The 15,606-nt window shown below is 33.3% G+C and overlaps 3 protein-coding genes across 4 annotated transcripts; 2 read left to right on the plus strand and 1 right to left on the minus strand.

The window, feature by feature from the left end:
* Positions 1 to 39: 39 nt before the first annotated feature.
* ROPGEF8 (RHO guanyl-nucleotide exchange factor 8) lies at positions 40 to 2,543 on the minus strand. Its single transcript, NM_113373.2, has 7 exons — positions 2,181 to 2,543; positions 1,990 to 2,106; positions 1,738 to 1,892; positions 1,582 to 1,656; positions 1,228 to 1,500; positions 825 to 1,145; positions 40 to 712 (listed from the first exon to the last, which is right to left on the minus strand). The coding sequence occupies exons 1-7, from the start codon at positions 2,431 to 2,433 to the stop codon at positions 335 to 337; spliced, it is 1,572 nt and encodes a 523-aa protein (NP_189105.1). The 5' UTR covers positions 2,434 to 2,543; the 3' UTR covers positions 40 to 334.
* A 4,931-nt stretch (positions 2,544 to 7,474) lies between these two features.
* On the plus strand, positions 7,475 to 10,529 carry TRM34 (uncharacterized protein). Of its 2 annotated transcripts, NM_001338698.1 has the most exons (5): positions 7,502 to 7,604; positions 7,696 to 7,863; positions 8,029 to 9,513; positions 9,585 to 9,717; positions 9,812 to 10,529. In NM_001338698.1, exons 3-5 carry the CDS (start codon positions 8,038 to 8,040, stop codon positions 10,375 to 10,377), a joined length of 2,175 nt encoding a protein of 724 aa, NP_001319635.1. In that variant the 5' UTR covers positions 7,502 to 7,604; positions 7,696 to 7,863; positions 8,029 to 8,037; the 3' UTR covers positions 10,378 to 10,529. The 2 variants fall into 2 exon arrangements, with proteins under 2 accessions (NP_189106.1, NP_001319635.1); NM_113374.4 differs by having other exon boundaries at positions 7,475 to 7,863; positions 9,812 to 10,517.
* A 1,375-nt stretch (positions 10,530 to 11,904) lies between these two features.
* AT3G24640 (lyase) lies at positions 11,905 to 12,588 on the plus strand. Its single transcript, NM_113375.5, has 3 exons — positions 11,905 to 12,027; positions 12,119 to 12,179; positions 12,300 to 12,588. Exons 1-3 carry the CDS (start codon positions 11,966 to 11,968, stop codon positions 12,399 to 12,401), a joined length of 225 nt encoding a protein of 74 aa, NP_189107.4. The 5' UTR covers positions 11,905 to 11,965; the 3' UTR covers positions 12,402 to 12,588.
* Positions 12,589 to 15,606: the final 3,018 nt, after the last annotated feature.

Raw genomic sequence — 15,606 nt, forward strand, 5'->3', positions numbered from 1 at the left:
TACGTTTTTAGATATGTTTGATATATTTCAAATGCACCTTTGGAGTTTGGACCATACGCATATTGTTTGATAATTTGATACACATAGTTAAACGTATTAAATATCCTCTATTTTTGAAAGTCAAGAAAAACAAAGAGAACATTTAAAGATTATAACATGTACATTTGAGATAGTTATCTTCTTGTTAAGAGTTAAAAACTCCTTAAGCTAAAGACTTCTCTATCCGAGGAAGGAAGAGGGTGTGATTACTTCATTTACTACTTTGCTTTCATTCCTTTTTCCCTATCTACACTTTTATGTTCTCTATAAAAGTATCTCACAAGGATTTTCATGATTAATGCCTATCTTTGGGACTTCTAAAACCGTTTAAATTCTCTAACTTCTCCAAGTATGAGAGCTTTTTCGGCGTAAGGTTTGGAGATTTAGTAGGTTTATCGCCTCCTTTGGAACTATTATCATTCCAACCCATAAAATCCAACAAGGTCTTGGAGTGTGGGTCATGCTTCTCGGCTTCTTCTCCCGAGTTAGAAGATCCCGCTGACTCGGAATCCGTCTCTGTTGTTCTCCCACCATCTGATGTTTCTTCAGCCAATAAAGTTTGCTTTAGTGCCAATGTATCTGTGTAAAGAACATCTTCTATCCTTGACATCACTGTGTAAGCCAAGCTCTCAAGTATCCTAGAGTAACTTTCCAACACCGCTTGCCCAACGTCCTGTATCCATTGATAAAAGATCAGTTTTCTTATAACCAAAACAAAAATGAGTTGTTTCTTGCCATTCAAGGCATCTACAATATATGAGAGCTTATCATTATGATTGATTTACCTTGTTAAACTGAATCTTGGAGATGTCAAGGGAAGATTGAGGAAGACCGGGAAATTTTTGTTTGAGCAAGACCAAGATTGTTTCTGCTCTCTCTTCGAACAATTCTCTCTTCTCCAAGCTAACTGCTGAGCCCCACGAAGATTTGGTGTCCTTTGTGTGAAGCTTCCTCTTCCAAATCACAACAGATGCCTCAATTCTGTTCTTCAAATCCAACACTTTGTGCTCTGTCGACATGTCCAACATCGCTAAGAACTGCTCAGGATCAAACCATTCCTCTGTTATGCTCTTGTATATCGAATCCCCGAGGCTGGCTCTTCCGTTCTGTCAATAAAAATCAAATCTTAAGAGCCAAACATAGAATAACAAAAGATAGAAATTGAATAAAAACGTGACATTGATTTACCTTTGGGAGAGAGTCGATGTAGCTCTCAGGTATTTCCATTTCTGAGAGGACTTGAGCATTGATGGCCATTGCAGCTTTTTGAACTTGTGTGACTGAATCTTTTTGGAAGTAAAGCATTCTCCGAGATGGTTCTGATAAACCTCCAGGAGGAACTTTAACCGGTGGTAGCCACCACTTGTCGTTTGTCCGATCATTCCTTGCTTGCTGCCCTTCTTCTGAATCTCTTGAGACATACCAAAACTCGTTGTGTCCTCTGAAATTGTCCAATGTATCCTGAACATGTTATCATTACCATTAATCCACCAAACGCTAGATATAAGCCGGATTCAATACAGATTGAATGGAGAGACTTACGATGAGCATGGCGTCAAGTTTTCGAAGAGCTGGAATGTTCATAAGAAGATCACCTCTTTGTCTTGTCACCATAATCTACAAAAAAATGGTTAACATTGTAACTTATTCTAAAGAGGTCGCAAAAATGATATTTTCTTTTCTTTGGGAAACTCAAACCTCAGTGCAAACTCCATCTTTGCTTGTTTGTTGAGAAGGAACAAACTCGACAATGTGATCGGTCACGGATAATAACCAATCAATCTCTTTCTTCCATCTCGCTTGTCTATCTTGCGGCATCGGTTGTAGCTTTGTTTGTTCTCCGAATATAGACGCTGCAAATCATCATACCACCAACACAAGATTTAGAAACCAAAACCCTCATACTTACTTGCGAAAGAAGAAACTTAAAAAGTATAAAAAGAAGATTACCAGCAAGATTTGTGATGGCATTGGAAAGAGCCAGAGCAGAAGATACGCCTTTCCCACCACCGGACATATCTTCTCCAAGAAGCAATTTAGCGAACCTGTCTTTCATCATCTCCATATCTGCAATACTTTATGTGATTATTAGGTTTTTTTTGAAGGATATAAGTTATTGGAAAAGGAAAGAAGATACACACCTGCTTGTTGTCTCTCAGATCTTTTTCCTGGCCGAGTAAGAGGGGAAATCATTGGAAGGCTGCTCTCTACGGGGCTTTCTACGAAGCTGTCGGAGTTTTGGCTTTCAGGCGTGTTGGATTCGACAATATGAGAATCTCCGTTCTCCACGACAATAGTTTGAGATTGTTGTTGTTTCGTCGAAGATGAATCAAACATTCTTTTAAAGTTGAATGATTTGGAAGCGCTTAGTCCTCGTTCCAACGCTGCAACCATGGTACGACAACGTTCGCTTGTTTTCTTGCCCCGCAAGTTAAAGCCCTTTATTCCTTTAAAATCCAGTTGATCTAAAGATGATACAACTCTAAGATTTTTGTTAAAAGCATAAAAAGAACAAAAAAAAAACCTCTTTTATTTGGAAAATGAAACAAAATTCTTAAGAACAAACGTTTGTTTTCGATTTTAAGGACTAAATGCATTTCAAATATAAAAATAGTAAATCAAAATTTAGGAAGTTAGCTATTTCCATGATTGGTTATCTTCTCTTTTGTGTTAGAAATAAATTGATGGTTTGTGATAAAAGTGACGTTCCACGAAGTACGGAAAAGACAATAAAACTCCAAACTGATTCAACTTTCTTATGGGAGATCTACCATTCATCAAATAGAGTATTTAGCTATCCTTATGTCTTGCATTTTTCTTGTTCTGCTTTTGAGTGTTTAGAATTTACTTAAGTTTTGGTTTATTTGGCTTTGAAATCAACCACTGTGCAATTGATTCATTGGTTACATTTCCATGTTTATGTACTATGGAATGTCTTCTTCACCACTAGAGCTACATAATTCACCAGAGAAAGACATAAAACTTGTCAGATATCAAAGTTTATATGACAAGTTTAGTTTTCAAATCACCAAAATATGTTTTTGATCTTGTCAAGTAATAAAGAAGCCATTGACCAGGCTTGTTCAAAACAATATAACATGAATAATAAACAAACAAGGCAATGTAAGAAATTACTAGTAATCTCCTCCTTTTCTTTTGCCTCCTGCTGTAGGATTCCTGCATGTACTAGACCTTAAGTATTGGATCTGCACCGAACTTGGAACATAAGAGAACATTTCTCCGAAATCCGTTACTTTGAAGAACATATTCTCTCTTACCACGAAAGATATCTCGAAGAGATGATTGACACCATATGTACCACAACAAATGCTGCTTTTTCTCTTTATCAATGAAGAAACTGCAAACTTCAAACACAGATAGAAAGTACGTAACAACCAAACACAAGTGGAATTTCAACTTTAAAGAATTTGCTCCACGACACTGCATTTGGCTCAATCTTAGTTGTAATCCATGTCTCCATCACACATCTATCCAAACACCTGCCCAAAAACACCTCAAGCTACTCTTCTCTAACACAATATGAAATCACATAACTATTGGAATCAAACGGCAGATGCAGACGTGATCCAAATCTCTATGTTGTAAAATAAAAAAAATAAAAAAAATCGTCGCCTTTACGATCAACAAAGTAAGTATTTCTCTTCAAAGAAACGCCTCTTTTTAAACGTTATATAAGAATTATAAGTAATGTCAAGAACCCTCCACGAACTAGACTTGAAGAATTAGACTTAAAATCATAGATTTCATGCCTTATATTTTGTGGTTGTTCTTGTTGTCGTATCCTATAGCATACCAATCTGATTCATGATAATTATTTTTGGGTTTGATCCATCTGGTTTGCACTAGCTTACCAACATATGGGTTCCATACCACCAGCCTCGAGGAATCCTTGGTGACTAATAACAATAAGCCGTGACAATGATAGACTAGCTTAGATATTTGAACTCGACAGACCATTTCACCTATCTCCTTTATAGATGAAAAGTCTTTGATGCTATGGAGACTGAATCTAGTTTGTGAAATATCAGTCAAAAAAGAATATTCACAAGTCATGGTTACCAGAAACTCCTTGGTAGATTTACCACAATGCTTCTTTGTAAAGCTCTCATCTTTAAATAGTGTGTTACATCGTTTGCAAGCGCATCCAATAGCTCTTCCAGAAATTCTCGAAGTCCTAGAGAGTATCTCTTCCACCAAAAAAAAATGACGATCATCTCTGATCTTTCGTAGGATTTGGTAGAAGAGATTCTATCTGGGACTTCGAAAACTTGAAAAAAAATTAGGAGTTTTTTAACTTTTTTTTTTTTTGGTTGGTAGGAGTTTTCTAACTTTTACGGTTCATTTTATAAAGACAAATAAGAAAAGAAAGTTAAAAGTTAATATTTAACAATATATAGAAATATCTAATTGTCTTCAAGGCTTACAAAACGTCAAAATTTTAAGAGTTCATATTATTTTCTTACGTTTTTATTTTAAGTTCAGTTTGAAAATGACGTTACTCAAATTAGTAAATCAAATTAAGTAAAGCTTTTATTTTCTCCTAATTATGAATAAGCCGTTTAATATTCATAAATCAGTTGTTTTCTCGGTTCCAATATGTCAATGACCCAAGGAGATTTTTTCAATTTAGATATGATTATATGACACAAAGATGGAGTGGTAAATTGGATGGAAATATGAGGAAGGTGAAAAGGTGGGGATGTTTATGATACAAAGATGGAGTGGTAAATTTAGAGATGCAGAAAAGAAATGGCTATAGATGGAAGACAAAGACATAAGTTAATTAGAAAATAACTATGTAAGAGAACAAATTGAAAAATTCTCACCAAGATAAATAACAATTAATGTTTCAAGCCTTGAAATCCATCTCCATAAAGCTAATAAGGAAGAAGAAGAATCTATTTGCTTTGCCGTCACAACTATAGACACTAAATATCCTGACTGGGGAAAGCATATTATTATTACCTATCTTCTTTAGAGATGATGGCAAATCTTTGATGTTTTGGAGATTGAATCTTTTTTCATTGGCAAAATGTGGTCAGTATTATAATCACAAGTCATGTTCAACAGAAACTCTTTACCACAATGCTTCTTTCTGAAGCTCTCATAAACACTAACCGAACAAAACCCAAATTAACCTGGTTATTTGTAGTGCATGTCGAACTTTCTTTTGTTTGTAAGCGAATTTCTCATACTGTAACTAAAACCAACACGCACCTTATTGGCATGGTTGAAAGCAGCGGAGAAGTCTTATACCATTTTGTAAATTCAGAAATATAAAAAGTTGTCTTGGTCTAGTGGTAAAAGAGAGAAAAGTCTCATGCACCAAGTGTCGTTAGCTCAATTAGTAAAGATTCTAGGTAAAGTTTATAGGTTGCCGGTTCGAGTGACGCTTGGGACAAAACTAATATTACATGCTGTGGTTTCGGGCCTGGGAAAATTACGGGCTTCGGCCCAGAACCTCCTGATATTTAAAAAAAAAAAAAAAAAAAGTCTCATGCACCTTGGTTCTAGTAGCATTGGCTACGGGGGTTTAAATTCTAACATGATCTTTCCGAATCCCTAGATTAGTCTACAGACTTACAAAAGTTAGGGATGATCTATAATATAAAAAAAAATTATGGGAAATTTACATATACTGACTAAGCTTTTTCAATAGGCAATGTGGATCTAAAGCCAACACTGCACATGAATAGTCTTTATTTAACTTTCTATATATGATAATGAAAGAAAAAATTTCAATGACTTCACACTTGCCCACAAAGTAAGCAAATAGGAATTTATGCATTTATAGCTGCCACAAAGGCGGTCATTGTTTGCAAGAACCATGTGACTATATTAATAATACATACATAAGCACTTCTCTCCTTTCTCAAATTTAAATCAATACTAATTTGTAGAAGTCGAAATACATGACTTTTTCATACGCATAACTGCATAAGCATAACCCATTTCCCAAATTTCGAATTCTTTTAAATTATTCTTCGTACACATCTTCTTATTAATAGATGAAGAAAAAGGTTAGTCTTGAAATTCAAAAAAAAAAAAAAAAAAAAGGTTAGTTTTGTGGTAATTTTTAATATTCAAAATTGAAATGTTTGCCATTTCTTGTCCCGGCTTCGGTGCATGTTCTGAAGATATTTTCGACTTTTGCATACCCTAATAAATGTGTTCAATTCAAAAACTACATACATTCCAATTCCTTACTTTAAAATTTAGAAAGTAACAACTATATTAATGCTAACGAATTATTAAGGTCAAATATATCGTCCCACTAAAAGTTTATTATGGTTTTGGAAATGCAATGCCAATTTCATGAAAATTGACTATATATAGTTTGAGATGGAAAATATCATAGACCTGAACCTTCTAATAAAACATCGAAGATTTTTAAATGCATATAAATTCTGGTGTGAAACCTCAAGTCAACACGAATCGAATTAACTATAGTGACCCATAAAATGTTTACTCTCGAATCGATTGGATAATAAACGATAAATAATGGTGATGTTCTTCAATAAATGCCAACCTAATCATGTGCACAATTGTGGTGAAACCAGACAAAAAGTGTCATTGGAATGGAATTCTCCAAAAATAGGAATATTAATGTCTTTTGTTGTTTGCAATTCTTGTATTTATTCTCCACTTCTTTCACCCTACATGATTGCTTACAAGTTACAACACATCAAAATTATCATTTGTGCAAACCCTTGTAAAATTGAGTTTACTGATGGAGTGTAATTTTGACACAAATTACAAAAACGTTTAATTATACATATATATACAAATGTCTGTATTTAGTAAATGACTGAAAAGATGATATTGACTCAAATTCAAAGAAAAATATATTTGAGTTAAAGAGAAATAAAAAATTAGTTTAAAAAGTCACGTTAGAAATATAGAACGAAATTTTTTGATAGAAAAAAATATATGTAAAACGACTTTTTTGTGAAATAGAAAGAATAATTTATATGTATTTGCTAAATCACAAATCATCACATAAAATTGTTGCCATTTAATTCCACTAGCATTCCACGGATCACCTATTAAAACAAAGCTACGAATATATAATGAATCTGATATTGTATTCTTTATTACCGGCCGCTTTGCAGCTGTTAAATTAATTAACCAACACGAGTTTATTCCCACAAATATATTTTTCTCTTTCAAAAGAGAATATTCTCTTCATTTTAATAATTTTTCTACTCACAGTTTGATTTTCTCGCCAGCAGATAGCACTGTAATTAAATTAAACAAACCGATTTTGGTACGAACATGAACGATCTTATGTAGTAGTTAATTACATGATTAAAATACAAATAAACAGAACCGAATAAAGCTAAAACTTGATTAGTTATAGAATAACGGAAGTAGTTTTGTCCTTTATTGAAAACTTAAAAACACCGTTCTTCTGATGACGTGTACCTTCTCTTCATCTTCCCTATCTCTTCATATAGTGAAAAAAAAAGATTATTCAATGTTTCTTTAGATTTCAATTTCATTAAGACAATTGAATCAGCTTGTCCCCAGAGGATCTTATCGGTGTAAGAAGAATCACAAAACCTCGACGAAGTCATAAAGCTTGGATCTTTAAGTTTGACTCGTTTCATTTCTCTCTCTTCTTGTTACTTGCAGGCGATGACTCTTCGTTGGTTTTTGATTGAAATCTTCTTCTTTTGAGTTTTTCTCATCTGGGTCTTACATTTCCTAAGTAAATTCAAAGACTTTACTGGGAATTTTTGAGAAAGATTTTGGTACAGAGGAAGAGGAACTGAAGAACAAAAACAAAGCTTCAATTTTTTGGTTAGTAATTTGTGTTTGTATTGTGTACTTAGTTCTGGTTTCATGAGAATTTTAAAAATTGTATTTTTGTTTGTATTAAATCGAAAATTCAGAACTAGGGTTTGATCTGTTCTTGAAGAAACCTGCACTGTTTTGAGATCTAAAGTTTGACCATTTTTGTTGCAGATTAAAACAATGCCTGAAGGGAAATTAAGATCAGGAGTTTATAGATCATTCATAATGTGTGATGATCCAAGAGATGTTGTTGAATGTGGAGCTATTAAGAAACAGAGTAAGAGCCGTAGTAGTAGTACTAAACAGAGATGTGAAGAACATCTTTCGAAAGTGAAAGAGCGGTCCGAAATGGCGGTGGCGCCTAGGAAGAGTAGTAGTACAGAGGATGTTCCTCCTTCTTCGTTGCAGCTTTTGAGAGTATCCAAAGGGATTCAGAAATTGAATGTTGCAATTGAGTCATTGTCTAAAGGTTTTAGCTTTGAGGCGGTGTCAAGGCCTGAGGATATAGCGAAAGATCTGTTGAGAGGAGCTCTTGATTTGGAAGAGTCTTTAGCTATGTTAAGTAGTATTCAAGAAGATGATAGTAAGCGGAAACCGATGATTCGGAACGATGGAAGAAGCGATTTGCGGTTTCAAAGATCGATGTCTGATAGATTCGGAGAGCGGATTGAGAAACGGATGATGGTTCAAGAGAATGTAGCGTCTAAGGATTGTTATGAAGAGTTAAGGAAAGTGATTAGAGAGAGTTTTCTTAGGCAGAATCTTGTTTCACAAACAACTACTATAGAGACTAAGAAACGAGTTGTTAGAAGTGATTTTGCTTCCTCTTCTGGAGCTGTGTCGTCGTCAACTAGCTCGAGCCAATCTTCAATGGTTTCTGGCTCTACTAAGTCCTCTGCTTCGTCTGATGTTCCACAGAGAGCTCCAAGTTTGATTGCTAGGCTTATGGGTTTGGATGTATCAACTCAAGAACCGAGGAAAAGCTCGGTGAATCATATCGATAAGCCGGATATTTTAAAGCTGTCATCAGAAAGACAAGAGAAGGTGAAGAAGAATAGTAAGGAGAGTCCTGAAATTGTGAGATGCAACTCTACAAGAGAAGCTGCTTTACAGTCTTTGCCTGAAGAGACTCCGAGCGAGAATCCTTCGACTATAGTACTCATCAGACCTATGCGTGTTGTAAAACCGGAACCGGGAAGCAAACAACCGGTTGTACCAAAGAAACCGAGAATGCAAGGGGAGGTTCATCCAAGAATGATTAACCAGAGAAAAGATCATCAAGCTAATGGAAGCAACAAAATGAAATTACCATTACGTATGACCAAGAAGGACAAAGAACCGAAAGAAATGGTGCCTAAAGTAGAAGAGAATGAAGGTAAGGTCATCAAGCTAATGTCTCCAAGCAATGCCAAAGTTCTAACAAGAGATCGAAAACCGTTGGAAACCAACAAAAAACTTGTTGTCAAGAAGGATGATATTGCTGAAGGCAAAGACAGACATAGAGCTCTTAAACCACCCAGCAATCCTGTGAGTCAAAAGATATCGAACAATTCTTCAGACGTATCAAGAAACAAGAGTCGACGTTCCAGTAGGTTGAGCTCAAGCTCTAGTAGTGGTAGCCGGGAAAAGAAGTCCGGTGAGGCTAGTAGACCAAATGTGAGCAATCTTTCTCACTGCCTCAATGCATAAACCTTTACATAGTTTCTTTAACATTGTTTCTCCTTTAGGCCAAGAAGAAACTCCGTCAACAAGACAACGACCTCGGTTCAGAGAATAATTCATGCTCTTCACAAGAGACGCATGGATCACTTAACCAACTGTCTACAGAGGAAACCACTTCTTCAGAGTTTCACAATCAAGGTTATTACTACAGTTCTCAACGCTCAGTATATTCTTAAAGTTTGTTTCTTTTGACAAGTCTTCTCATATATACTATGTTGCTTTGTTCTTGTAGGCCATTGTGACAATGGAGAAGTTTCATCATGTGCTGCCACAATTCACCATTCTCATGAGCCAGAAACATCCCAAATCTCTCTTAAGTCATTCCTATCCACCTCCTCGGATTTCATCAGCTACGCAGAGGATCTCTTCGACTTCAACACCAACACCGAACGAAGCAGAGAATCAAACTTTCGAAGAAGAGATAGCATTGTGATCTCAGACCAAAGACTAGCACTAGACTTTGCCAAAGAAGTAGTCAGACGCAAAAGCCTTCTTCTAGCAGAACCAACGTGTCACACACGAAGCTCTTTGGACATTGATGAGTTGTTGACAGAAGTCTGTGATGGGTTTGAGTCTCTGACAAGTTACAAAGACACGTTTTCAGGACAAAACAGCTTCGTTAAAGAGAGCATTCACTTGGTGTTGGAGAAGGATTTAAAGGGTAAGAAGACAGAGATGACAAGTGGAGTTTGGGATTTGGGTTGGAGAAGTGAGTTTCAGATTGATGAAACTTATGAAGCTGTAGCTGACTTAGAGAAACTTATCTTGTCCGGTTTGATCCAAGAGATTATCTCTTGAGTCCACCAAAACAACGATCGTCCACTTTATTTTGTATGTATCTCTTAGTTTAATTTTTGTAATTTACATTCTTTGTAAGCAGTTAAATATCAGTCTAACTAAAATTTTAGTAACGTGTATATATATTGCTTCACACAAACTACTAAGTGTTGGGTTTAACAGTTTTAGCACTTGACAATTAAAGTGTTACTCCTCCGAATCATGAGAAAAAAATTATTTACTTCATCACCAAATCAAAGCCACCCTGATTTGTTTACATTAATGTTATTTTGGAACAAAAGTGTATATTATATGTCACAATCAAATCTTCCCTTTATTTTAATTTTTATTTTTAAATTAGATATATATAAATTTTGTTGACAAAAAATAATAGATATCTACGAATTTAAAGTTTGTGAATCAGAATATGAGTTAAAAATTTCATGATTAAAATATGTAAGTTTTATTTTTTTCAAAAAAAATCAGAAAATAGTATTAAATTATAATTAATTTGAAGGAAAACTATCATAAATACTCAATTGAAAATTATTTGGATCCGCTTTAGAGTCTTAATAGTTAGATTCAAATCCAGTTTTGGCTCGTTTAAAATCCATAATCACGCACGGATCATGATTTTTACTACACACAACAACAACTCGAGTTTATCATTCTTCAAAGCATAACATTCTTCAAAAAACCACTTCTTCAAAGCTTAAAATTTCTCATGGTTTTTACTACACACAACAACAATTACTCGAGTTTATTCACTCTTTTAAAGTTTTGGCTTATTGTTCTAGAGAATTTTTTTACCTGGATTTGTCCACTATAAGGCAAATCTCCTATACAAGTAGCAAATACGTGAAGCCTCGAGGATCAAAATCATTTAGATCTAGAGATTTGTTTCTCTTGTTTTGGCGAGTGAAATTGTAGTAACATATTTCTTCCAATGGGAATGGAGATGTTATGGTGAACCACCTTATTTGTGTTGACAAATGAAAAGAACAAAACATGTATATATAGAAGAATTCTTGAATCATATTTAGACATGTATAGTATAAGAAATAAAATTTTGGTTGGACAATTTTTTTGAACTTCAACTACTCTTCACGGATATTTTAGAAGAACGATACATATGATCATCTATTACTGTCGGTTAATTTGACTTTCTCATGGTCCGTAAACGATGGGATTTTTATTAAGAAACAAAAACTAGAAAAAAAGAATCATTACTTGAAAAATGTAGCTTTCATTTGCATCCACATAGATATATTATTCTACATGTTGGTAAACAAAATTGTAAAACCAAAAGAAATAGTAGAGAGGACATGGAAATAAAGGAAAAAAGGATTTGGTCACACAGCTGTAATTAGCAAAGCATAACAGAAAACCTCACAATGAGACAAACTCGCCACGTCTCCCCCAAAATCGTAACGTGTCTCCCTCACACTCCTTCACGGTTTCCATTTTTTTTTGTATTAATGTATAAATTTACCAAAACTACAAATCCTAATTAACAAACTAATCTCAATTCTTAATTACTTTATACAGAAGACAACAAAAGAGAATCCCAAAATGGCAAGTTTATCTACTGCAGCTTTCCTCCGCAACAATGCACTCAATGCAGGTGCAACTCCTAGAGTTCTTCTCCCCGTCACGACAAAACACTTCCACGTACGTAAAGATTCTTTCTTTTTCTGATTATTTTTATCACATTTTTAATTAATTAACGTTATTCGTAAGTTCTTGCAATTATTAATCAAAGACGAGTACGAGGATGGAGAATTCCGTTTGTGATGAATCCAACAACTAATGCACAAGAAAAAGTCGTCATTATCAATCTCCCAAGAATATATTAGGTAAAATTAGTAAACAGAAATGTCACTTGTGCAACCAAATATTGAAAATACGGTTTTGAACTGAAAAAATTTGGACCGGACGTGTAGTTGGCGAAGAAGGCGGATGAAGGAGCGAAGACGATCTTTGACGCTACCGGAAATTTGAAGGATAAGACAAGAATGCAGCAGAAGAAACGTTGGATAAAGTGAAGTAAAGGACATGATGGAGAAGATCAAAGACATGGTGATCGGAAAATCCGAGGAAACCATAGACCATCAAATCCACTGTCAAGAGTGTCGAACGAAACATGAATATAAATCGTATTTCAAACCGGATGGAGTTTGTGGATATTAAGTAGCCGGAGTTAGAGACCTGAATTAATATTTATTGTTCATAAAATGTTCGATAAGTGATGGTTACTTTAGAAGAACAAAAAAACTGGCTATATATGTTTCTCAATTCACGTACTCCTGAATGAATGATGAAAGTAATTTACAGAAGTTTTTATATATATAAAAAAAAAAAACATTTACAGAAGTTTTGGAGTAACCACTTAATTCTTGAACCACGATCGATGATGGCCACATGCAACAGATAGAATTTCTAATTCTCGAAACAGAAATAGGAATACCTTCTTCTTCAAAAATTTTAAAGCTGGTAGCATCATCTCAAAAACTAAAACTATCTTATCACCAGTTACGTCACAACCACACAAAAAGAGCTAGTCTAATTGAGGGAAATACTAAAACTTTTCTGCTGACACAAGTATATATTTATGATACTTTTTATAAATAGCACATATTTATTTATACACCATAGTTACCGAAGAAGACTTGACAAAAATCCAAAAGAAGACAAGCATTATTAAAGATATTACGATATAATTTTTAATGCAACTATATACTATCAAAAATAATAACAAAAGGAAAGAGTAAAAATACGAAACTTGTCGTGGCTGCCTGTAATTGGACAAAACTAAAGGCTAAGATAAGCCGCAGATTTTTTTTTCTTTACGGAAGGGTTTACGTGTAGCTATATTAGTCGTTAACGGAAAAAACAAATTGTGTAATAATATATAATGAGTTTTAGCACACAAGAAACATAATCTATATATTATAGAGATTATGTTTATAACTTTGCATATGCGTATGCGTACGCATATGTACTGATCTTCTATTTCTTAACCTAAAACTTTTGTATTTGATGCCTTACTATAATTTCCCTGATCATGGACAAAAACATGTTAAGTTTTACTAGATACGTTCTCATCTAACTAGATACGACCTAAAATACGATATTTGTGGTTTTAGTTGTTAGATGTTGTGTCACACGAGAGAAAGAGGTCGACGAAGAAAAAAACAAAAAGAAGAAGTAAAACGTAGTTATTGGCGGACAAGGGATAAAGATTGCTTTGAAGTCAGAAATGCTGACACGTGGCAGCATATGAAGACAACCCGCCGCTTAAAACCACGAATGGTGACGAAAGGCTTCTTTGTTTGCATGTGCAACCAATCTCTCTCTTTCTCTCTGTCTTTACTAATTTTGGTTGTTCGTAGAAAATGAAATATTTGAACGAAGAAGATAAAGGTTGGTGATGTACGTATGACTCTAAATTAGAGTTTGATAATTTGTATGTAAGATTAGATCGGTTTTGTTATTTGCTTGATCCAATTTATTGAAGTACATGTGAATAATCGTGATATATGTCAATATATATGTGCTATAATTAAATCTATTAACAAATTTCTTTTTATCGATTTAGTTACACCATCTTTAATATATTTCTATTTTCTATTTTAAACTAAAGCATAGTTTCTCCAATATATTAATTTATATATTTACTCTAGGATAGAATTAGATTCAAAAACTAGAATAGAGAATATAGATGCTCTAAATAGACAATAATTCTATTACTTACTCTATTTTAGAGTAAAACATATAGTGATGCTGACAAAAATATTATTTTATAATAGAGTTTAGAAAGAAAAGAAAAAACAAAAAAAACTTGAAGATGCTGGAACTATTAAAAATTAAAGAAAAAGTTTAAAATGAATAATGCTTTTTATTCTTAGTTTTTTTTTTCTTTTTTTTCTTTTAGTTGATGTTAAAGTTTTAGTCAAATCTCCAAAATTTGCAAAAAAGATACATTAGTTACGGACGGATATATATTAAATAAATTAAGTCACAAATATCATATATATATATATATATATTAATTTTTTGCCTAGTTTTGTTCCAAATAAAATTTTCAATTTTTAGTGTACAATATTTTTCATCGTCCAAATACACAAACACAACAAATAATAATACCACTAATTTATTTGTTTTCTAATATAATTGAACCTTTTCTAATTTTATTAAATAGGCTGAAAACCATAAATTATTTGGAGCCAAGATTAAATTATGTTACATAAATCCTTTTCTCGTCATCAATACTCAAATTTAAATTTTTTTATTTTCATAGATATTTTTGGGAATTTAAAATCCTTCCAAATAAATTTGGGAAAATAATAGATGTTTTAAAATATTTTTGTTATTTTCGAGTAGTTTACACTGATTTTACATCACTTTATGGATCAAGACCATAAAATTTAACTACATTTATTATAACTTATTTGAAAAGACATGAAACTTTCATTAGAGTTTAGGAAAATACGGCAAACTATTAGATTATCACCCTCTTGTGACTAATGTTAATACTATTTGGTAAAGCAAATAATCCCATAACTAATTTTATTTTGATTTGTTCACTATCAATTGTATCATAGACGATCCGATGATTAATGTACCTAAATTTTGATTTAAATTGTATTCCTTGTAGTACGCATAGTAAAACAAAGTTCACATGTTCTTTTACAATTGGTTTTCTAACATTTTAGATTTCATTTTAAACTAAAGAAAAAGGGTTTTTCGATCCCAACAATTTTTAAAGTATGTTTTTGAATTTCAACAAACGACTAGTACTGATATATACATCAATGCTTACAAAAATCAAATTATCTATCTCAACGTTTACTTTTGTACGTAATTACAAGTCAATATTAACAAATATTAGTCAACTGTAACGGTTGTTGACTCAATTGATACGTGTACGTTTAGGTGGCATGTTTTTTAATAAAATAATTTTGTTTTATGTTTTGGGATTAAAAATATTTACTTTTAAAAAACTAAACCGAAAAACTGGAACCCCCAACCTCACATATTCATCACCATCGTATCCACAAACATTATCGAGACATAAATAATAATTTATAGATATATAGCAACAAATTGGAATTAAATTAATCAAACAATGTCATTTAGAATTGGGGAAATCCTAACCGACGTTATATGATTAATTTTAATTCCAATTTATGTATGTGTATATATCTATAAATTATTATTTATATATTGATGATGTTCGTGCATGATGGT

The sequence above is a fragment of the Arabidopsis thaliana genome, chromosome 3, assembly GCF_000001735.4.
Source record: "Arabidopsis thaliana chromosome 3, partial sequence".
NCBI classification, from domain to species: Eukaryota; Viridiplantae; Streptophyta; class Magnoliopsida; order Brassicales; family Brassicaceae; genus Arabidopsis; species Arabidopsis thaliana.